Source organism: Plectropomus leopardus, chromosome 12, assembly GCF_008729295.1.
Source record: "Plectropomus leopardus isolate mb chromosome 12, YSFRI_Pleo_2.0, whole genome shotgun sequence".
Classification (NCBI taxonomy): domain Eukaryota; kingdom Metazoa; phylum Chordata; class Actinopteri; order Perciformes; family Serranidae; genus Plectropomus; species Plectropomus leopardus.
Genome location: NC_056474.1, coordinates 10,419,585 through 10,443,829, shown reverse-complemented (window position 1 = coordinate 10,443,829; position 24,245 = coordinate 10,419,585). Strand labels below are relative to the sequence as shown.

Sequence of the window (24,245 nt, the reverse complement as noted above, 5' to 3'; positions counted from 1 at the left end):
TTGTTGTTGCTAGAACATTTGAACTCTGCCCTCTACAGGCTTTATTTAGGCCAACATAAAGAACACATGAAAATATGTCGGCAGCGGAGGTTACAATGTTCAAAATAAACATATCTATTTTGGTACGTAAAGGGAGTATAAATAAACCATAATAATGGCAGAAGCTAGATGTGTTAAATATTATCCAGCACTTTTAGTTAGGGCTGGGCGATGTGGAGAAAAAATATGATATTTTAACCAAATATCTCAATATCAATATTGTGACAGTATTGTAGGGTTGACTAGGGTTGATTGGTACTTCATTTTTGTTACATAATCATCAGTGATATGGATATAATGACTAAGTGAGTAAAGGCAAATAATAAAACAGCTAGAACAGTCTGGTAAATTCAGAAATTATATCACTTTGTTATAATGCAGCCTTTGAAACCAGGAAAAGACAACACTTCTAATGCCACGAAATCATCTGGATATTGTCCGGATTGCTTTTGTTTTCGCCTTGTGTGAGCAAGCTACTTAACAAAATGTCAAAAACTAATTGTGAATGGTAATGCTCTCTGTCTTCACTGGTATTCACCTCACGTAAGATTACCTTCCTGCTCTTGCAGCAGAAGACAAAGTCTAGTTTCACATCACAATATAACATCCGTATATTGCCTGTCCCCACAACAAAATTAGTTGTCTAATTTCATAATTTTATAAATTTTAATAAGTTGAGCTACTCCTCTGTCTTTGCATGTGTCCCTGGAAACTGTAGAAGTATCCCCTGTGGGTGCATGTATCTCTGCTTTGAAATCGCAGAGTAATAGTTTGTTTCAAGAGCTGTTTTGTCTGTAGAAATATTTGTTTCCTCCTCAATTTAATTTCTTTTTTAACCTACCCAGATGCATCTCTCAGAAAATAACTTCAAATTGTCATCAAATTCATAGTAACAGTTTTGCATAACAGCATTTGTGAGCTGGAAATATATGCAAGCAATAAAATAAGAAATAACAAACACATCAAAATGGCCAAAAAGTGAGATGTTTACACAAGTAAAGAAAATAGTGAGGTATTGTCCTGACAAGGGGTAAAGTAAAAATCGTATAGTTTGTTTAATGCAAACAGTTTATATAAGTATAATTCGCATAATGCTCAGGTTTAAGTCTGAGTGGCTTCGTGGGGACTGGCGGCGGCAGCAGAATCGGGGGGGGTGGAGTGGGGGGTGTCTGGGCGTCGGTCAGGATGATGTTGGTGGATTACACACAGCCGCAGATGATGTGCTGCCCGGCCCACATTAGCATGAATGCTTCATTATCCCACTACTTGTACATAATGGCAACAACTCCACGGAGGGGTCAGGCCTCGTCACGGCTCATCAACCCACTGACGGCCCGGCCTAAAGAGAAATGAGAGGCAAGGCAGCGCTGCTCCCCGCTAATCCATCGCCTCTACTTAACACCCCAGCCCTGGATAGCCTGCAGAACACACTGTGTGTCTTCTGTTATCTCTTCATACACATGACGATACAGTCAGCAAGAAATGCTCATAATGGTGCTTCGTACTTTTAAGTTGGTCAATTAATTTTAATAAGAATGAAGTAAACTCGAGGCATCCGTGGAGCAACATCCTTGATATGAAAAGCATCATTCTGAATTTAACTGAACAGGAATTTCCTCTTCCTTAATAATGTTTTCACTATAATATTTATGTGCAATGGTGGAGGAAGTATTCATAATTTTATCACAGTGAAAGTAGCAATGCCCAGATCATTGTCAAACTTGTACTTAAGTTGAAGTACAAAAGCATTAATTCAGAATGCACTTAAAGTGTAAAAAGTAAAAATACTCATTATGCAACAGAATGTCTTATTAAATACTTAATTATTATAGCTGATGCATAAAAAGGTGTGAGAACATTTTAATGTCGTAGCTCACAGAGATGAAGCAAATGTTTTACAGCTTCATGCTGTGGAGCAGTTTATTCTCTAAAACTAGATATTTAGAAAAACAAGTTACAGTAAGTCAAGTCATGTAAAATATTCATTTTCAAAGTAACTAGAGCTGTCAGGAAATGAAATGGTGTTAAATGTAAATGTTTCTGGGAGTATATTTACAGTGCAGTACTCTAATACTTATACTTAGCTACAGTAATTGTGTAAATGTCATTAATTACTTTCTACCACTGACTACATGATGCACAATTCCACAGTAAATGCCTTGATTGTTTGTGAATAGTTACTGCAAAAATAATAACAATACATTTAATCATCTTTATGAAGCAGTACTTTACGTTTTTACTATAATGCTAACAATTTTACTTATTTTTATAGGTATTTAAAGTCATACAAATACAATAAATTCAACATTAAATATATTAAATCTGACAAAAATCGCAGGTTGGACACAAGATAACATAAATTACATTTTTTAAGTGCAATAGACAATTTTAAAAAATGATTTTAAAAATAGGATTTTTAAAAAATAGAAAAAGTTACAAAAAATTATAAAAAATTACAGATAAATAAGTAAACTATATATAATATTGGGCCAGTATTACAAGACTGCAACGTCAGTGGTGTCCATGCATTTTTACTTCTCCTACAATCTTAGGTTACATCATAGTTTTTTATTATTCTAAACATTTCTTGCAGTTGTCATGCTTGGTGTATTCACCAGTCAAAACAGTAAACTGATTACTGAAGCTGGCAGCATTCATTATTAAGTCAAATCGTGTGGCCGTCATTTAGCAGTTGTCAGGTTCGTCATTGTCCGCAGTGTCGCTGCTAAAGCTGTGAAACGTCGTGCTGAAGTGAGTCCTGGCTGGAGCTGCCAGTACAGTGTTCTTTTAATGCCACAAGCTGATTATTTCTCCACTGTAATTACATTATCCTCCCCTTTATGCAGGAGTGGTCTCTGGGGACTAATGGATACAGCCATGTATAATTCATTAATCATTAGCATCCAATTTGACAATTAGACGTGATTGTTGAATTTTAAATATCAATGGAAGTTGCCTCGCAGTTATCTAACAGTTTTTTATGTCTCTTTTTTAAGGTGTCAAAGAGTCAAACTTTGGAAATAAAGAAATTTTAAAAGAGAAGAAATTGCAAAAGTAGTCAATAAAGAATTACATCAAAACAATGAGGTGATTAAAGGTTCGTCTGTGTAATATAGGACACAACCGTACTGCTTTTTTGCATAAATCATATTGTTCAATATTCTTTTTTTTCTAATTCAAGAATGATAAAAGCAATCAAAAGCCTTTTTCTTGCAGTCAGGAGCTTATTTTTGTGTATCATTCATCCGTCACTTTTTAAAAAAAAAACAAAGTTTCACATTTTCTTTTCAGTACCTCTACTCCACAGCTCCGTCTCCCCCCTCCTCCTCCTCCTCTGCTCTGATTTCAGCATGCTAATTTAGTCGGTGCTCCTCAGCATGATTCCCTCGCTCTCTCTCCCATTCTTGCTGCGATCCTGCTCCCTCCCCTCTGGGACCTGAAGATTAATATTCCTGGGCCCAACAAGATAATTACTGATACTAATTAGACATGATTATGTGAATTTGATACACTTATTACTCTAGATAATGAGTAGGACATATTATCCTAACAAGCACCCGTGCCGCTTAGTTTACTTTACACACGACCCACACACTATATTTTCTGTTATTGTCACCTCAATCAGAAACTGATATTCTTTTGTAATTATTGAAGAAAGGGCCCTGATGTGTGATACCTGTATGATGAGAAAAGCATTGTGGGGGAAATCAGAGATATGGCTTGTTTTCCAAAACAAAGCATCTGATTTTTTAACCTTTTAGTGTCAAAACAATGTCAGCTTACCTCATTAAATTGTATTGTTTTTCAATGTAGCTGCCTGTAAAGGAGTTAAGACACTGTAAAAAAATGAACTTCTCTGATGACTAATTTGATACAAAAATGACTAATTTCCCTGTTCGGCATACAAAATATTATGTTAAAATAATTCATCAGAATAAAATCACAAAATTCTGATGCACTGTAAATCTCGAGCAGTTAATCTGGCTCCTGGCACACGCCTGGCAGTGTATCGATGAGTTTTCCACAGTAGTTAGGATGTGTTGTAGCGACTGCTCGTGAACAGGAGGGAAGGACCCCACATGGCGCAGCCTAGCCCATGAATTAGTAAAGAGAGCCAGGCGTCCGCGGCTCGCCTGATTGGAAGTTAGGGAGAGAACGCCTGCTGACGCCAGTGGAGATCGATGTGGCAGTCAGAGGGATGAGGCGAGATAATTAGCGTTCAGAGTGTATCTTGTTAATTAAGGGCTAATTAGAGGCAGAGGCGGAGGGGAGGGGGTTTCGTGTGTGTGTGTGTGTGAGTGTGAGTGAGGGGGGTTGGCTGACAGAGGGATGTGCACAAATATGGTGGCAGCAGCATTGCAGTGCTGAAGAAACTCCAAAAAACTGTTAGCTGGATTGCATCATTATTGCTTCTTTGGCAGACTTTTTGTGTTAAACCCCTCGAAACCTGAATCAACATCAGTTTTCTGTGCTGAGATGCCTTTCGCAAGCATTTTAGCCCTTGAAACCTGAGCAAATAGCTTTGATTTCTTTGAGAAACATTAGAAAAAATGAGCAACTTGGTAGGAAATGTCCTGCAAAATGCAAGAAATTACTAAAAGGGGACTAGAAAATTAGTTGAAAAAAAGGGGGAAATTTAAAAATTCTAGGGAAAAATGTCCAGAAAACTATATATATAATTATTATAACCATGTATTTAAAATTATAGTACAGAAAAAATATATTTTTTATTTTCTTAGGAATATTTGGAGTCATTTTCTTGTTTATTTTTGTTTTTTTACTTACTTTTTTTTTTTGCTTAATATCAGTTATTTTTTCTTGTTACTTGTTTTTTTTTTGTTTGCTTTTTTTTCCCTAATTTCCTGGTAAGTTTTGGGCCATGTCTTGATATGTTGCTTATTGCTTTTTTTTAAAGAAGTCAAAGAAAGAAAGGGTTAGAGAAAACCGTCATATCAGACTAAGTTAATAATTCAAACAATCACAACACAATCAGGATCAGGAAATCAAGAAATCAGGATTAATTTTCTTGTGTCTGTCACTTTTTTCCTCCAGGTGCTCCTCACTCCAACAGCAGCTCATCCCTCCAGACGGGCGCATCGTTGTTTAGCGGCAGCAAAGACGGCATGCACCAACGCTCCTTCTCCGTGTCCAGCGCTGACCAGTGGAATGAAGCCATCAACACCAGTACAAGCAGCGGAGCCCGTAAGACATTCCCGTCCCTTAAATCTCTTCCAAAGTTTCAACATGCACATCAAAATTTACATATCGCCACCACAAAGTCGAGTGAATTAAATGAATAGATGTAGGCAGCATTTCCCAAGCTTCTCAGACAGGTGGAACAAGCCTCATTTTCATAATTAGGTGATCAGGGCTGTGATCGCTGTGACCTTTTTGGCTGCTGCTCTTTGATAGAAGCGGCGTGTTCGGAGCAGAGGAGTGGTGAAGGTTAACTCTCCGCCACTGATGCATCTCCACTCAGTGTCACGTTGCACCTTGTCACTGTACTTGAGTGAAGTAAGATAATATATTCACCATGCATGTCTACACACACACACACACACATACACACACCCGTCCTGTCTTTACCTTCCATCTTACTCTTATCCCCCCCCTCCTCCCCTCCGTTCTTCTTCTGCTTTCCTCTCTTTTCTTCCGAAGAGGAAAATGAATGCTTTTTGGGGGTACCATTCATCACCAGTTATTTCCCTCTCTTTGTGGTTGGCAGTAAAAAAGCACTTAAATGCACATCAACAGAATAACAGTCATTTCCATGCATGTTTGCACTCTGGTAGTTCTCATTAGCACGGCGGCGGCTCCCCCCCTCCCCATGGGCTCCCAGGGGCCCCGGCAGTTTAAAGAGCGCACTTTACGAGCGCTGCTGGAGTCCAACTGCACGGCCCTCGTGGTTCCGCAGACAAGCCTGTCTCTCATTTGGAGCTGCCAAACGATCAATTCTGCCTGGACGCAGGCATTTCCATCACCCCCTACCCCTGTCTCCCATCAGCAGCATGCCCAAAGCAGAATTACTTAGATTCGTGGGGTCCTCAAATAAATGAGTGTGTGTGTGTGTTCTCGTTGATTTTTTTCTTTTTTTTTTTTTTTGTATGTGAGTTTTTTCCACTGAACATGTTTGCGTCTGTTCATACAATGTGTGTATGGGGGGGGGGGGGTATTTGTGAATGTGGCAGCCAGTCTGCAGAGGACAAATTCCTAAACGTTGTGCTGCGAGGAGGCTCAGAATTTCCCATTTTCATGTTTGGTAAACTGAAAAGCCCTCAATATTAACATAGCTCATTAACCAGCATCCAGTCTTCAACTAAATCAGATCCACACTTTGCTCCTTTATTCTGTTTTCTTCAATTATTTTCATGCTACTCTTAAGGTAACCACAAATGAGCTTGAATGAGGCAAATGAGCTGAAAATAATAGTAGAAACGTTGCATCAAATGATAGATATGTTGCTCGTCCTTGGGAAGGAGGGTCTCTGTAATCAGTGCATAGTCAGTGCAGACAGTTTAAGGGAGCAGCGTCTCAAAAACTTTCTCCGAATATCATGTTTTTATGTCTCTTTACGATTTAAGAATGTGAATTAAAGCAGCAGAATGCAGCGCAAAGTGTGACTGGACTATCAGAAAACATCAACTTGATTGAAACACGACCCCCTTATCTTTCATCCTAATGTGCCTTCAATAATCAATAGAGGGTGTTCCACAGTGAAGGGTGCTCATGTTTTGCCATTTGAATTGACTTGAACCTAGCCCAATCACTCCATTATCCTTGGTGAAGGTTGCAGGTTAACATAAAATGTGATTCTGAGATGCAAAAACAGCAGATTGATGATTCACAGGAGAATGAATGCATCTTAGCCAGGTAACCATTTCCATATTATTTAAAGAATGTCCTCATTTGTAAACCTATTGAGCAAAGGCAGAAGCAGAGGTAGTAACGTCTCTTGAATATTGAGCGCAGATTTTTGATTAAATCCCGGCCCAATTTTTCTATTGCTTGCATTCATAAAGACGCTCATTCTTAATGCACTGGATGCTTGTTTAGATCCCGCTCTCCTCGGTACACCTCAATCTTTGAGGCTGAATTAAAAGCAAGAGGCTCAAACAGATGTCGGAGCAACGTGATGGGCTCGCTGATGACAATAACTTAAGTCGTGGTCAAACTGTGAGTAATGTCACAATTCCAAAGGCAAAAGATTGAAGTGCTCTCTATGGGAGATAATTAATTCAAAATCATCCTGTAGTTAAAAAAGAAAGATCTTGGTTCACAGATCTCATGGCTAAAAAAAAATATATTGATAAAATTATGCTAAAATCTGTCCTAACCGAAGAACAGAATGTGTTTTCTTTGTGTGAGTGTAAGGATAAGTGTAAGGATAAGCTGATGAATAATTATGTCAGTCAACAGAAAATTAATATGCATTAATTTTCATTTCGATTCATCAGTCATTTATTTATTTACTTTATCAGCTTCTCTTCTTTGTCATATATGACAGTGAATTTAATATCTTGTGGGTTTTAGACTGTTGACCTGATAATACAATCAATTGGAAAACACCTCTGAATTTATAATGGACATTTTTATATGCTATTTTCCCACATTTTTTGAAATATAACATTATTGAGGCAATAATCAGCAGTAGAGCTGCAATGGTTTATCGATTAGTTGTCAACTATGGAATTAAGCGCCAACTAATTTGTTAATAATTGACTGAAGAAATTTTTTTGTAGAAAAAAAGTCAAAATTCTCTGATTTCAGCTTCTTAAATGTGAATATTTTCTGGCTTCTTTACTCCTCTATGACTAAATATTTTTTTGATTGTGAACAAAGCATTTTAGGATGTCCTCACTACAACAACACTGATGGACACTTCTCACCATTTTCGGACATTTTATAGACCAAACAACTAATCAAATAATCTAGAAAATAATCGACAGATTAATTGACAGTGGAAATAGTTGTTCGTTAAAGCCCATTCAATTCTGTTTTTTTTTCAGTATAGCCCAATATTACAAGTCCTAATTTGCCTCAGTGGGCTTTTAAATATATACGACACCCTCTGTTCTTTGACCGCCACAGCAGATAAGGAAAAATCCCCCTCCAAAAAAGTCTTTTAGTCAAAAAAAAAGTAAAGAAACCTCAGGAAGAGCAACTGGGAAGGAATCCCTTTCCCAGGACAGATAGATGTACAATAAATGTCAAGAGATTAGTCCATAATGAAAATAAATGTTACTTGCAGATCTAATGAGAAAAGCAGTATTTTTTGCTTTTTACCATTTGAGTTTTGTGAATAATTCTGTGCTAATTATCACAACATTATATTTTTATATATATATATCTATTCTCCAGGAAAAGTTTGCTTCCTTTTTTCTTTCTGAGACTTTTATGCTGCAACTCTGCCCTGCACTGCTCTGTATTTATATATAAGTGCTTTTTCTTCTCTAAGTTTGCATATGAGGACACAGGTAGTTAATGCACAGATAGCCTTTTCCTGTGGCACTGTGTTTTATACCTTGGCCTCCCGATGCGAGGGTGATAGCATGTGGGGCGTTTGATTTCTACGCTAGGCCGTAATGAAGTTTGACATTTAGTTTGGAGAGAGCAGCAGAGCGCGATCAGGCCTTGATTAGTACGCTCTAATTGAGGATAATAAGGGGGAGGCGGTGATTGTTTCTAATTTTTGCCATTAATTGCAGCCGTTGGCTTTGATTGAGGACAGGCAGGGCTGCCATGTCAAGGGGCCTGGCGGAATCATAGTGCTCCTCACCCGGAGCCTCTTGAATAACAATGAAATGACTCCCCCCCCCCCCCTTCACACCCCCTCCATCCTCTGCCTCTCTCTCGCTCTCTCACCCTTTTTTCATTCTCATTCATTATCAGCATGGCGTTGGTAAAGGCAGGAAGCTGTTAGCGGCCCCCTCTTTGTCTCACCCATAGTCTTCATCCTGGAGCATGTTTAAACTGTCATCTCCGTGGTGGGAGTGTAATACACTGTAATCACAGGTTAGGCTGATACCTATTCTGCTGCCCAGGTGATCGTGGCTGAGTGGGAAAGAGACTCCTGATCCCCAGTGTGCTTCATTACCCAGCTTGGTCCTGATGGCCCTCATACACACTAACAGCCGGCTAATAACGCCACAGTGAATACTCTGCTCGTAGAATGAGTCCACTTCTAACTTCTTAATACTCAATTTAAGAAACATAATCCACCAGTTGTGCAAAGTTTAGAGCTGAACACTTAAAGGCAGGAGACTTTGCATTATAATCAAGTATTAGATTTCAGGTTGTTGCTGAATGATGTGTGCTGTGGTTGTTTCCATTTCCTGCTCCTAAACCTTCATTGACCAATAAGGGCTCAACAAATAAAGTGTGGATGCCCCGATCACGTTTTTTTTGCCCCCAATCCCAGTCCGAGTCATTTGAAATTGAGTATCTGCTGATACCGAGTCCCAATTCGATACTTGTATTTACCTGGATGACGCCGCTACACAATGCACACTTCAAGTACTTTAAAGTTATTAAAATCAATCCACTGTATTGCTTGACCGTTTAAGAGCTCTGCGATGCAATACAAGAAAAAATGTCTGCATCCAAACAGTTCTTTAAGGCTTTTTTTTTTTTAAATATAATTATTTATTTTTTTACAAAATAACAAAGTAAACCTATTTTATATGGCTCTTATCATCATTCCACTTAGTGCAGCATTAAAAAAAAAAAAAAAACTATGTCAACAAACTAAATTTTTTTAGAAATAGCTCTTAATTCCATTTAAAAATTTGGGTTTCTTTTCAACAAAATGACAAAGTAAACAAACTAAAATGTGTCTGTAGAAATTGCTAACAAAATTTCACGCAGTGTAGCATTTTAATAAAAGTACATAAACACTATAAATGAGTCATATAAGCACAATTCCACTTTCCACATTCCCAGTCACAACAAATTAAAACAAAATCCATCAGAATTCTGCTTATTACAGCGTTATAGGAAAAAATGAACTACCTTGGAGATTACTTTATTAAATCCCCTTAGTCTTACTTGTTCCTTCTTTTTATTATTATTTATTATTATTATTATTATGAGTAGTAGTTGTACTAGTAGTATATATATATTTTTTAAATTATTTTTCCATCTTAAATATGTACTTGGGAATAATGCACATACTCATTTTTGATGGATTTTGATTTTCTATTTAAACTTTGAAAAAAATTAAAAATGTGCATTATAAAGTAGTACAAAAATTTCAATGCCATTTTAAGTGGTGCAGCAGTTTAAGTTTAACATGAAAAGGTTTTTTTTTTATCAGTTTTTACTTATTGGTGTAGCAGCATCACAATAAAACTTGAATATCACCCACAAATCGTGCTCCCTGTTATGACACCTGTGTGACGACAGATGTAAACAAAGAATTGGGCAGGGAGCGTGCTCAAAATTACCAATACCGATCCATTTAAAAATGCGTTGATCGGGACCGATACCGATCGGGACATCCCTAAAACAAAGGGTGGTGCATCACCCCGTATGAGTTTCAGGTGCATTATGAGCAGGGCCAGGGTCATTTTCCACAACATTAGGGGCAGAAATTGATAATTAGAGGTGTTTATGACACGGTCGGGGCCCCCCGAGGGGCAGCCCTCCCCTTTAACCTCAAGCGACATTAAACAAATGCTGGCTGTCACGTCGGAGGCAGGTTGGAGCTCAAGTCTTCCACCCGCCATACGGAGCTGTGCTGGCGGGACAGACGCTGGGATGGAGAGGGAGGAGGAAGCAGAGGGTGGGAGGAGAGGGGTGGGGGGTGCACATGGAGGACCCCTGTGCCCCCAGCTGTCTGAGCCAGCTAATGACTCGTCTCAGGGGGGCTGTTGTAAGAGAGCAGGGAAATTGAAACAGACGCCTCGACTAGGAGCTGCTACATGTGTGGCTGCGTGCTGCCATTCAAAACACCAGAGAGCTTAATGTATGTAGTCCGGCACAAGCACCAGTGTTATGTTTATTAATGTGACGGCGTACAATCAATATTATTATTTTCCAAGTTGCACTTCAGTATTTATGCTGAAATATTCACTTCTAAGGATGGTCACTTATCTTCTAATAAATGAAAGAGAAAAGTATTGGAACATATTTTTTCCAGTAATGATGTTCTTGTTTGTGAATCATCAAGATAAATAACTTAAGTTGAGTCCAGACGTAACAATATGTGTCTCAGGTGTTGTCTTCTTCACTTTGCCCACGCTCAAACAATGCATCCCCGGGCCCAGAGCTCCACTCTCCCCCCACGTTAGCATCTTCAATCCCCTGCTGAGCCCATCTTACTCCTCCAAGACAGCCCCATCTCCCTAAAGGTAATGACCGAATTAGGCCTAATGTTGTACACTGGCTAATGGCACAGTGCCGCACATTATAGCATGTGCAACTGGCAACGACAACAGCAATAATCCCTGAGCCCCCTTGTCCTCCTGCACTCCACCCCTGGGGCTGGGACGGTGCACAGGGAAATGAATGGAGTTTGCCACACTACAATGAGCTTTTGATGGGAGACAATGGAGGAGGCTGCCAGCACCACACAGGGAGGTAAGAGGAGAGCAATATGGGGCCCATCTACCGGCCCTCCCTCCCTGCTTCCCCCAGGCCCCTGGCCCCCGCTCCTCAGATTCATAATGGCATCCGGAGGGGGAAAGAAGGGAAAGTGATGTCAAATGTCAGGAAATCAGAAGGATGGCAAGCTGACAACCCCCTCCTCTCATCCCATCCCTCCTATCCCTTTGCCCAACGGTAGCACAGGTTAATATCACATTTATAAAATCACTTACAAGAAACAAAGCCGGCTCTTAGCCCCCTGTCACTCTCAGACAGTCATATAGAAAGCTTTGCCGCGGGCTAACTTAGGTAACCATTTGTTCACTGATAGCCCCGTACCTGTCCTTCACTCGATCTAAAGCCGGAGCCACGCCGATACTTTTGGAGTCGTTTCCAACTCTTGCAACATTTTTAGGATGTGACAAGTCTGAGTCTACTTTGCATGAAGCTTTCAGTAAATAATGTTGTTCATTATTCACCGCTCAGTGTCATTTCACAATGATTTATTAGTTCATACATTTGATACATTTTTGAGTTGAATAGGTGAAACTGAAGCTGCCAGTTTAGTTTATTTTTAAAGGAATGGTTTCACATTTTTCAAACCAGTACATTTTATACTCTACTCATGTCACAGATAGATGTTTCATTTTCACTGTCACACAGTGCTTTGTTCATGCTGGACTTGAACCTTTAGCTGCAAGCAATGAACACATTTAATAACCAATAGACTAACTTTTCTTATTAAGCACAAGCAGAGCCAACATGATGCTACATGATGCAAATTTCACATTTCACATTCACAGCATAATTTTCAACATGCTTCACTGGTAAATATCCCAAAATTTAGAACTTCCAAAAGAAAAGAAAAAGTTTAGTAATATGTAAATGAAAAGATAAAAAATCCAGACTAGAGTAAAAGCTCAGTAATGATGACCCACCAGTGGGAAAGGTGCATTTAAAGAGGTTTATATAACTTCTTGAATTCATGAGAGACTCGTTATAGCTTTGGTATTTTTTTTTTATGTCACTGAGCGAAGATTGTGAGGTTAGTGTGGAACAATAGATACCAAACTGAAGCTGTGAACCTGAAACTTCAACTCACCTACTTGGGAACAGAAATACATTTATGTATTTATTTAACATCAAAGTAACAATTGTTCTCCCTGTCTGTGTTTTTTCAGCCAATGGAATGAGTGATCCCACCACTTCCAGTGTGGGCAGCGCCACCAGCCCTAAACTTGAGCCACCTCCTTCACCACACGCCAACCGCAAGAAACACAGACGGAAAAAGAGCACGGGCATCACGAAACCAGACGGCTTATCTGCGGGCAACGAAGGTACAACACAGTCACATTGCTACAGTTTTAAAATCATTAAAACCTCTTCAACAAAAAAAGAAAATAATCTATGGGATACACAGGTGCCTAACTGGAAAAGGTTTTAAGGTCCACATCAACTGATGTTTCTGTCTACTGAAGAGCCTAAAAATAGCAGAAAACATCAGATCTGTGTGGCTCAATGAGAAGACTGTGATCAGTTTATACATGAAATAGAAGGTGGAGGTTTGATCTGCACTTGTTTGTGTCATCTTGTTGTGCCCTCTTCTTCTGCCTCTACTTCACCTAACCTGACGGATGAATTAGTGCCGCATAATATTTTTCTCATATATTCAACTTCTAATGCATCATATAGAGGTAGTGGGTGGAAACATACATTCATATGCATTTTCTTTTGCTTATTTTTCGAAAATTCGAATAAAATTTGCGCTAAATTTAAATGGAAACCTAACAAATGTAGAGACCCTAGTTCATCTCCTGGTTGTGCAAGAACAAAAAAGAGTTCACAGGCTGAACTGATTTATTTATTAAGTTTCAGTGGTCAGCACAGAGGAGTAAAACCCACAGATGTTTGAGCTATACGTCTTCGGTTTGAAAAATTGTCTGTTCTTGCTGTTAGGAAGCCAGTGAGGGATCACATCCATGTATGTGCATAAGTGACTCCTATTGGTTGGTTTGTGTTTCTGCACAGCGGTGTGTAGGATTTGGCTGGAGTGTAAAGTGAGTGTTATGCCCTCCCAGTGAAGCTTGTTACTAGACGGTGAAAGAAAGTGATACGTAGTCAAAAGCAGACAAACACTGGAGTTAAGTGGTAAAGAAGGAACTTTTTCAGAATTCTTAGAGCCCCCTTTTATATTGTATCTTCACCAAAACAGCGAGGGACAATCTGATTTCTCAGAACACCGTTTTGAGGAAGTATTTTAGCTCCTATGTCACTTTTCAATTTTACTCTTCAGTGACATCAGTGTATGTTGACTGGTTAAACACGAGAGCCAATACAGCACCAGTATTTAAAAAGTAAATAAATAAATAAAAATAAAAAACAAACATTAGCTGTATAAAAAACAGACAATACAAACTACAAAAAAATGACAGCATGGACAAATGAGTGGCAGTGAAGTCCAGGCTTTATTCAATATATGTGCAGCAGCGGGAGTACAATGCAATTTTGGCCCGTCAGTGTGAAATAGCTGTAGTTTGCTTACTTCCCTTTAGCGTTCCAACCGGCAGTGTGAATGCAAACAGAAAGAAAGCACGTAAAGTTATTATATTTCTTAGGGATCCCCCGAACTATTTGGTCCAAAAACATCTCAGCCGTAACAAATGAGTGCAGTAAACTGGAAAATGAATCTTTATATCAGACTTAACAGAAACTTGTCTTTGATCATTTTTTGGAAGCATTTGTTATTCAGCCTGATAAGATTTCTTGAGTCAGAATGAAAAAAGAGAGCACACACTCCTCTGTGTCCTGACTGAAGATGCCTGTGAAGTACATAAAGGTGTGCAGTTTTGTGTCTCTATGTGGCCCCCTGCACGGCGCACCCTCACAGCCCCCATTTCTTTCACCGTCGTCTGAAAGGCCCGATCTCCAGAAGCCGTGGCCCTCCTCAGCAGGGGAGTGGCAGTCGGCTCTCCACCCAATTAATAATGATTCTCCAGCCCAATGATGAATGGAGCGCCCTAATTGGATGGCATTGTGAAAACACTGGGACGCATTTCAGAGGCCATAAAACTGATGTCACCGGAGCGGGATGATCAATCAACAAGATTGATACGCTGGATAACAACAACAATGGCATTGACGCCTCCTAAATGGGGCTTAGCATTTATAATCATTACACTTTTTTATCATGGTCTCTGACAGCTCCTCTTTAAAGTCTGAATGGGTCTGTTGACCACATTGTTGTTTAGAGTGAACATCATCAGCGTCCTGGAGATAAGTGGTCACATCAGAATACTGGTGAAAGTTAATCTCAGATCGTTTTGAACAGTCTCGTGTACAGAAGAAGTTTGCAGCTTCTAGTGTAGAGTCCATTACTTCAGTTTTATTTGACATTACTTAGCTCTTAATGGGACTGTCCTGGCAGAGTAACACAGTTGCACTGAAGCCGTGAATGAGTGATGGCTGGCATTATCAAACATCATCTCATCGATAAGAGGAATAATTGAAGTCAGATGACTCCTGGACTTCCTGAGGAGGAAATCTAAGAGTAATCAGACTGGAGGCGGCAGATTCTGAATGTTTCTCACGTCATCAAACACGCACATTGTTTTCTATCTCTCTCATTGTTCTCTGCGAGCTTTTCTATTAGCATCACCTTGTCTGTTCTGCTGAATGCTCTGGAATACAGACGTATCGCTTAAATATTGGATTCACCCAAGTCTGGGATGTGTCTCCTTTTGAGAGAACCGGAGAGAGAGAAAGGGAAAGGAGAGGAGAGGTGGGATCTTTGAATAAATTGCTATCAGTTTATCTCATTTACGGGGCAATCAGAAGCGTGCAATGCAGGCTGAAATTGAATTTTAGTAGTTGTGAAGCATCATAAATCAAAACGCCGTGCGCGTCTTAAGGTGAGAAATCATTTTTGGTCAACATGGGACGTGTAGGATGTAAGAGTGAGCCCGGAGAAACTGTTGCTGCATCGTCATTTCCAAATATGGTGCTACAGTACTTAGCAAGACTCTTCTACATGGCTGCTGAAGTGGGAGAAAATCTTGTTTTATAACCTAAACTTCATTAATATTATTATGAAAGGAGAAATGACAGAGTTATTGTGCAGAGGTGTCTTTTCTGAAAACATTCAAATAGACTTCAGTAGAGCTGAAAGCTTTAAAATCACTCATATATTTGCTGTAAAATGGATTAATTTCAAATTAATGTAAAGCCATATTTATTTTTAATCGATTTAAAGCCATATTTTGGCAATAAAATCCCTGTTATGTCTATGGTGCTACACTTCCACCAAGGATATGCACAATGGACACAGTCCCTAATATCCTATGCACTGTCAGAGCTGGGTGGTGTAATGAACTTCTCATGTGCTTAAAGAATGATGCAGGATGCATGGCGAGACAACTGACAGCCCCGTAATGTGTTTCCCAGCAGCCGCCCGGCGACGAGCTTTCTCGGTGTGTCGCTCGCCATAAACCCACTGGAAAATCGATGGCCGATAAAGAGTTGTGTTCAGGGGGAGCCCCCTCTGATTAATGCAGACTGTCAGGGAGCATCATTAATGTATTTCTCTTTTAAAGAAAGTGTATCAAATGCTCATTGTTTTGGGGGTTTTCGCTTGTCCAATGTGAGCAGAAAGGGAAGCGTCGAAACGGAGAGAAATGGTGACGAATGGCTGTTTCTTGATTCTTACAGATTTATGGATGACGATATTTACTTGTGTTAAGGTCACAGAAATCAGGGAGAAAACGAGAGCTAAGAGGCTGCCTGAATGCTTAAAAGCGTTTATTTACATCACCATCACGTTTTATTTAAAGCAACTTTATAGACAGGCAGCAAATCAAACATAATCACACCAAACTTTATTTGTGATTGTACATTTTGAGCCTCTAAATTAAGGTAACAGCATCACTAGTACTGCATGGCATGCTCTCTGTAAGCTACAATGAACTGAAATGTCCTGCAGAGCGTTGTGTTTGCAACAGAGCTGAGGTCAATTTATCTTGACAAATTACATTCTGAATCAAATCTTCTTAAATTGGTTTATGAACCTTCTTATTTACTCAGAAACTCAACAATGGATTTTAATCAAGTACTTTTATTTTGCAATTCAAATTGATTGAATCAAAAGTGATTGAAAGGACTCCTCAACTGGATTGTACCAGCAATTAGAGGAGGACAGGGGGAATTATTTGTATGTGTGACGAAAGTGGAGTCCCAAATGTAAAACAGATTCTCAAAATAGACAATTCTCACATAGTCGCTGAGGAGTATGCGACCTGCCCTTATAAATTAGTGGGAATAAAAAAAAATTAGAAATATAGATTAACTTGCTCAATAGGGACAAAATGTTGACATTAATACCTAGTGTAGTAGGAGGACGAACACTGGTGCAACGTGATCATAAAATTTCAGTGACAGATATTTGACCAAAAGTACATATAATATGTTGTCGGGCAGGTGGGGTCCCTCTCTGAGGCCCCTGGGGATATTCATTTCACAACAAAAATGGAAAAGATCTATGATTTTATACTTCTGTATTTTTTGGATTCTCAATAAAAAGTCTTTATAAAAGTACTATATATATTTTTACAAGTTTCAAATCATGCATATAAACACATACAGCTTCAATTATAATAAATGTTACTCTTTTTAAAAAAGACTCAATAGAATCAGTTGTAAGCATATTAATCTACCATTTTATTCAAGTGAACATAGGAATATGAAGATTAGAATGAAGATGTGTAAAAAATTAAACATTAGTTAGGCTTTAATAGGAATCCATGTTTGAGCTCATCAAGGTCACTGAAGATTGACACTGTTAGAAACGATAATTTACCATTGGATGAGGCTGCAGAGCATCATACACTAAATAATGTGGGTCCACTGGGATCACTGGCACAGTTTCCCGTAACTGGACAATGAAGAATTGGAATGAAGCTGCAATAATCAGAGGAGGGCATGTTGTATATTATAATATATGTTAACCAGAATTACTTACCAAAATGAAAACAATTTTGCAGTGATGTTTATTTGTAATGTCTAGAGCAGACACCTTCTTCATCCTTTACCACCTGGATCATCGTCACTTTTCTTGTGCCGCTTTCAGTTGCCTTTCACAAGTATTTAAACCTTTGAATCCTGAGCAAATTGGTTCAGTTTCTTTATTTTAAAAAAAGGGAAAAAAGGCCCTGAGAAACTTTGTAAAAATGTTTCACCAATTTTAAGAAATTGGTAGATTAAGGAAATTATTTTTTAAACAAGAAATGACCCAAAAGAAGTAGCAAGAAATTAGTAAAAAGTCTAAGACAATTACCTAAAAATTAGTAAAAAGAAAAAGAGAGTAAAACAAACAAACAAATAAACAAGGAAATTAGCTGGTAAAAAAGTGCTTTGAAAATATTATAATAATGTCACATAATTTTAAATATAGTTTTGCTTGGGTTTCAAAGGGTTAACTAACACAACAGCAGGCTTGAAATTGGAGAGATCAGATTTTCTCTCTTTAATTTTTTATTAATAACTTTTATCAGTCTACATCTGTTCTTGGGTTTCTTTCAAAACTTTTGGCTGTCTTGAGCCAATTTTTCCCCGTTTCACCCCTCCCAACAATAAAAAGAAATCCAGTCTGGGATTCTGGTCTGTACCGATGTTCAGCCCAGATCTGCTAGTGTGAGAGGTTACAGATCCAGTCTGAAACCTCCCAAACTGCTCGCAGTCTCACAGTGACAGCTGCGATAATTTCATACGTTTGTTATTTGGAAATTAAATCTGAATAATTATGATTACGATTAACGTTAGCTAGCATTCTGCTCTTATTAAAATTGACAAAATCTCACCTCCAGTTCTCGCTGAGGATTTACAGATAACCCATGTTAACCACGTATCTAAAACCATTTTCTCGTGCTAACATCACAGCAAGTTGTTGTACCACATCAATCTGCGTCCCAATGGGATCATATGAGAGAGATCACGTGACTGGCTCCCTGTGGCACATAATCTAAATTTTCCTTCACAATATAGAGCCACTACGAAGTCCCGTCTTTATGCCACCTTTGCATTTTTACACAAAAGCAAACAATGGTGGGATCATGCCGCTCCTGACGGCATAGTGATATTTTGAAAGTTAAAGAGGCGTGACAGGTGTAGAATTTAATACAACTGCATCTGCCTCTAGTATGACATAAAACATACAGCAGCTTTACAAAACATGACATGTCAATAGCAATCATTTACTGTCCCTGCATGGCGGCCATTGTTGTCCTCTGCACGGAGGGTAAGGAGCTCCTGGACCTCAAAGTTTTCCCAATTTGCATCTGTTCTTCTTTTAGTTTGCAGCTAAATGTGTGGGTTGCACACTTAACACACCATCAAAACGTCCCATCGTCTCATCCATGGTCTTTTACATTCAGTCTCTTGCAAAAGTATTCAGCCCCCTCTGTGTTTTTTTTGTTTTGTTGCACCACAGCCTATAATTTAAATAGATTTTTAATGGGATTTTTTGTAATGGACCTACACAGAATAGTCAAAATGAGTCAGATTTTTAAAAAAAAATGTTTAAAAAAAATTCTGAACCTGACCTGTCGGAATAGCTCTTTGGTCTACATGGTGCCCATCGCTTTGTTGAAAAACCTTGCTCAGTGGTGCTGCAGACTCTGTGACACTATCACTGCACACATATGGACTTTATTTAACAAATGATGTGACTCTTGGAGGTGATTTGTAGCCCCAGGTCTTATTTAGGGGCATCATAGCAAAGGGGGCGAATAGATATGCAAGCAGCATTTTTTATTATTTTATTTTTCAAAATTCTTTAAACTTTTTTTTTTCATTTCCCTTCCACCAATTTTGACTATACTATGTAGTTCCATTACAAAAAATCCCAATAAAAAACGATTTAAATTGCAGGTTGTAATGCAACAAAATAGGAAGAACATCAAGTTGAATATTTTTGCAAGGCACCATAGACCTCATTTGACACTGTTACTACTATTATAATGTACCTTTTATTAAGTGGCAAGGCGGCATAATGGAGTGATATTCCTACCTTGAACAGGCAGCGTAAATATAACGATAATATCCTTTAGTGTGTGATTATTTTCAGATCTTGTGTGCATGTTTGAGATAAGAGAGAGGTGCTTCTGTAAAGGATTTTAAAACTCCTGTAATCTGAGCCCAGCTTTTGCATGTTTAGATCAAAAGAAAAATGTTTAGCAGAGCCTTGCTCCTGACTGGAACAAGGATTCATGGTCTTTCTGTTATTTTCATGGCCCAAACTACAAGTAAACCTGCATTAATAAAAAAAATAAATAAATAAAATTAAACGTTAAGTTATATATTTGCAGTCCAACTTAATCCCGTCTCCTATTGTCCTGCACCTTAGTAAACTAAGGGTTAATATCCTCTGGAGTCCAGCTGAGGATTAGGAAATGGAGGTTTAACTGCCTGTGCTAATGGTGGGTGTTTATCTCAATACTTTGTTTTGTCACTCCCCGACTCGCTCTCATTTCCGAAAGCTGTCCCTGGAGCCTCCACTCTTGTAATGGCTTAGCTTTCTGAGCGCCACAGTATGGAGGGAAAGGAATAACAAGATTCTCATTTGGGCTCCATACACACTGCCCACAGATACATGTATAATTGGCCCTGTTTTCATTCGCCTCTGTTGTTAAATGCACTAGCTATTAGCGTAGTGGCATTGGTGCTGATTTCATGTGTTTGTTTATTGTTGGAAGGTGTGCTCCTTGTTTGTTTGAGCATGCGCGTGTGCACGTTAAAGTGTGCAGAAGTGTGTGTGTGTGTGTGTGTGTCAGATAGATAAAGAGTGTGCTCTATCTCTCTCTCCCTCCCTGCTCTCTTCTTTCTGAGTTTGGTCGTGGTTCCCCTGGGGCCCCTGTCGCAGTAATGGCCTGCTCCTGATTGCTCTGATACAGGTTAGGAATATTGGCTTTAATGATGTGTAAAATGAGCAAGCAGTGCCTGTGACATTTACAGATGGCACCGCCTTGGCCTGTTCTTCCCAACTGCTCGTTAATTCACGGGAACGGCAAGCACTTCTTTAAGTGACTGCCTGATGCATGCATACGACACAACAACACATCCTACACACCAAAACAATAGCTCACCTTGTGCACCTCGGCGCCTTGTCATCATTTCAGCCAAGTTCACACAAATGCATGAAAAAAAGGAGTCCTCAAGGCTAAGGAGTGTTTGTTAAGTCCTCTCTAAGGGTTCGTCACACTGGTCTCCAGAGGTCTTTGAGCGGCTTAGACAGAAAAGATGCTGCCTGCCATATAGACAGTACAGCTGGGCTCAGCAGCTGACCCCCCGAGGTGCCAATCTGGTCCACAGGTCCTCAACGCTGCATCTGCTGCACGCACACAGCAAAAAAGGAATAACCGTGCGAGGATCAACCCGCTTTTCTGTCAGGGTCCACTTTGATTTTCAGGTCAAACAAACACATTTTAGAGGTTTGAAATGTGATGTGCAAATGTCTTTTAATGACATGGTGGAAGAAGATACATTAGTATAAACACAACAATACAGAAATACTCAGAGTAAAAGTCCTGCATTCAAAACCCGACTTACACAATTGCACACAAGTATTATCAGCTAAATGTGCTTTAAGTATTTGAGTAATTATGTATCTCATTGTTAGTATTGATGTATTAAGCTGCATTTTATTGATGTAGCTGGTTTTGTTAGAACTAGTACTTAATATGAAGGTCTGTATTTGGTTCAGAAGTTGTCAACTTTGACCCCTTCCTAGGGGTCCTAAAATAAACTGAGGGTTGTCAGCAGGGATAAGATTATTTACAATTTTAGCGTGGAATTGCAATAAAAATGCTATTAGTAAGTGGATCTTGGTAAATTTGCATTATCGGAATAATTGTGAATATCGTGTCCAGCATCACCCAAACAGACTGCTGGGCTGCATATGCACCAACCTCAAAATATGCTTCAGATCTTAATGAAGCTCTGGTAAAGTTCATATTGAAAAAAAAAATGCAAATTTACCCGCTGTGGGACCAATAAAGGATTATCTTACATAAAGCCATGTCAAATTGTTGAAAAGCCCAGCTTTTTAGCACTGTTTTTCAATCTAAAATGAATACTTTTAAGATTAATTTAAAAAAAGATCTGTGTTCTATCTTTGAGGAAACAGTATCTGTTTCTTAACAATTCCAGTATGTTTTGGTGCTGAGTTAAGAGTATATTTCTTGACAATATTGGAAAATGCAAGTATTTTGGGAAGAATAATCATCACATGACATTTTTACAGAGTCCCATGCATTTGTTAAGCTCTCTTTGAGGCTTTATCAGTTTATTACATCTGATTCCAACAGTTTGCATAGAAATTAAACCATCTGAGAAGTTTAAAGGGGAAATCACTCATTTTTTGAACTGAACAACATCTGTAAGGCGACAAAGAGATCCAATCATTCACCTCATTAAAAGTGATCATTAGCTGAAAAGTTTGGGGACCAACTTTACAATTAATTATATTCTTTAAATTTATCGCCAATTTTTTTAAACATAATATATCACGGTCTCACAATATTACAGAATTATTATTATTTTTATTATTAGTTACAATGACCCTTACATGAACACTTTCATGAACAGAAGGGTTTTATTTGGTTGAACAAACATTTACCACTTAAAACTGAAACCATTTTGTTAATCGAACCATGTGTAAAAAGTATGCCTTTGAAAAAAAAACAAAACCAAAATACAGACGAGATTGTCCATCCAGTTGTGTGGGTTTTTTTTTTTTTTTTTTTTTTTTTTAAATATTGTAGCTAAGTTAGCTGCAGCTGTACTAGCAACCATAGCTGCCAAGTAAATGTATTGGAGTAAAAGTAAACTACCTCAAACCTGTACTTACGCACAGTTTTTGAGTAAAAATACTTCCATCACTGCAGCCAGCAAATTTTAGAAATGCATTAACCATCTTATTTTGTAATTATGTATTATTGGTAAAACATTCTGCTTATGAAAGTGCTGTACTGTTGCTAGAAGCCATCAAGTGTCTGATGACTAACGTGTAACTGGGATGTTCCTGAACAGTTTTATGATCCATGTAAATGGTGGACTAGGATGTGTATCTCATCCTGTTCCTTCCTCTTTGCAGCTCTATGGCCATTACGCTCTAATTTCCTTTTTATTATGCCGTGTTAATTAAGGAAAATCATATTTCGCTCATTCTTTACAGTTGGCTCCTCTGTTGGCTTTAAATTGTGTTCTTCCTTGTCCGCCCACCGGCAGAGCTGTGTTAATTTATTTCTAATTGGCACAAACTTGTTGACTGTAGGCTCGCAGATAGATTTGGTCAGGAGGTTAATGCACATGTTAATGTGACAAGGTGATCGCTCCTCTGCTAGCCATGTGCTAACTGCAGCCGTTGAGTAATAACCGAAGCACTAATGGCCCTTTTACAAGCTCATCATGTCAGGTGCCTGTAAGATAGCAGTGATACCTTTGACACATTGTTCACGCTCGGATTTACCGTCCCTGAAAAGACCACTTTGACCTCAGCATCATGCTTACACGGAGCAGAATTACTTTGGCATGCGGAGCTGAATTGCCACACTGTGGACGGCATTAAAAAGTAATATCAGCATGCTGGAGCTGCATGTAATGACAATGCCGGTGTCACACATAAAGCTTCCTGCTGCACATGGTCCTCTGTCTCTTTAGTGGCTACAGTATGTCTGGCGTGTGCATTACTATGCATGGAGAATTAGATTTGTTTTCCCTTGTATACTCATCAGTTTAAGAAACCAGCCATCCGTTGCTTTTTTAATCTCCATAATGAAAGTGTTTTAATGCCTCCAATTTATTGCCTGGGCAGCCAACAGAATAATTAGCTTTGTTCAGGTTTTTAAAAAGATGAAAACACAAGTATAACAGCATTTGAGTCTGGGAGCCACAAATTATAATCAAATGCATTAGTTATTGTACCTGAAGTTATATTGGACAAGAAAAAATTGATTTCTACTGTATGTGTTCCAATTAATCAAGCTTTTCTTATTTATTTATTTTTCTTACCTTTTTTTTGCTTTTATTCTCTGACACTTTTAGGTCCCACCATTTTAAATCCATCAAATAGAGATTTTTGTATTTTAATCCCCACCAGTGGCGCCCACATAAATACTTTTTCACTGTAAGCCTAAATAAAGAGGCTTCCAAGCCCTTATTGATTCCCTGTGACCTGTAGTCGATTGCACAAACTAAATCAGATAATTGAAGTCGGTGTCGAGCTAATTGGATTATTGCTTTCCCCCTGAAGAGATGGCCCTCCACCGCAGCTCAGGGATTGCTACATCAGTGGCGTCCGTCAGACATCTGTCATTTAACAGCACAGGGGCTGCGTCTCGCACCAAGGAGGCTGAATTGATTATAAATACAAAGTGTAATCATGTCTTTGATTAGATGATTTGTCTGATGATCTTATCATCATCAGATCGCCATCATTTCATAACTGCAGACACACAGTTAATTAAATATAAAAACTTATATACATTAATACAAAACACATTAGAAGTATAAATGGATTTTGTACATTAAACAAATTTCTTTTTAATGTAACTTCTATTAATGATAAAGCTACACAA

At 38.7% G+C, this 24,245-nt stretch overlaps 1 protein-coding gene across 2 annotated transcripts in view; it reads left to right on the top strand.

Moving 5' to 3' along the window:
• agap3 (ArfGAP with GTPase domain, ankyrin repeat and PH domain 3) overlaps window positions 1-24,245 on the top strand; it is a 167,326-nt gene that overhangs the window by 120,964 nt on the left and 22,117 nt on the right. For both annotated transcript variants that reach the window (XM_042498498.1, XM_042498497.1), the window contains exons 12-13: window positions 5,092-5,241; window positions 12,804-12,959. In XM_042498498.1, the coding sequence (XP_042354432.1) occupies window positions 5,092-5,241; window positions 12,804-12,959 (306 nt within the window). The remainder of the gene's footprint in view (window positions 1-5,091; window positions 5,242-12,803; window positions 12,960-24,245) is intronic.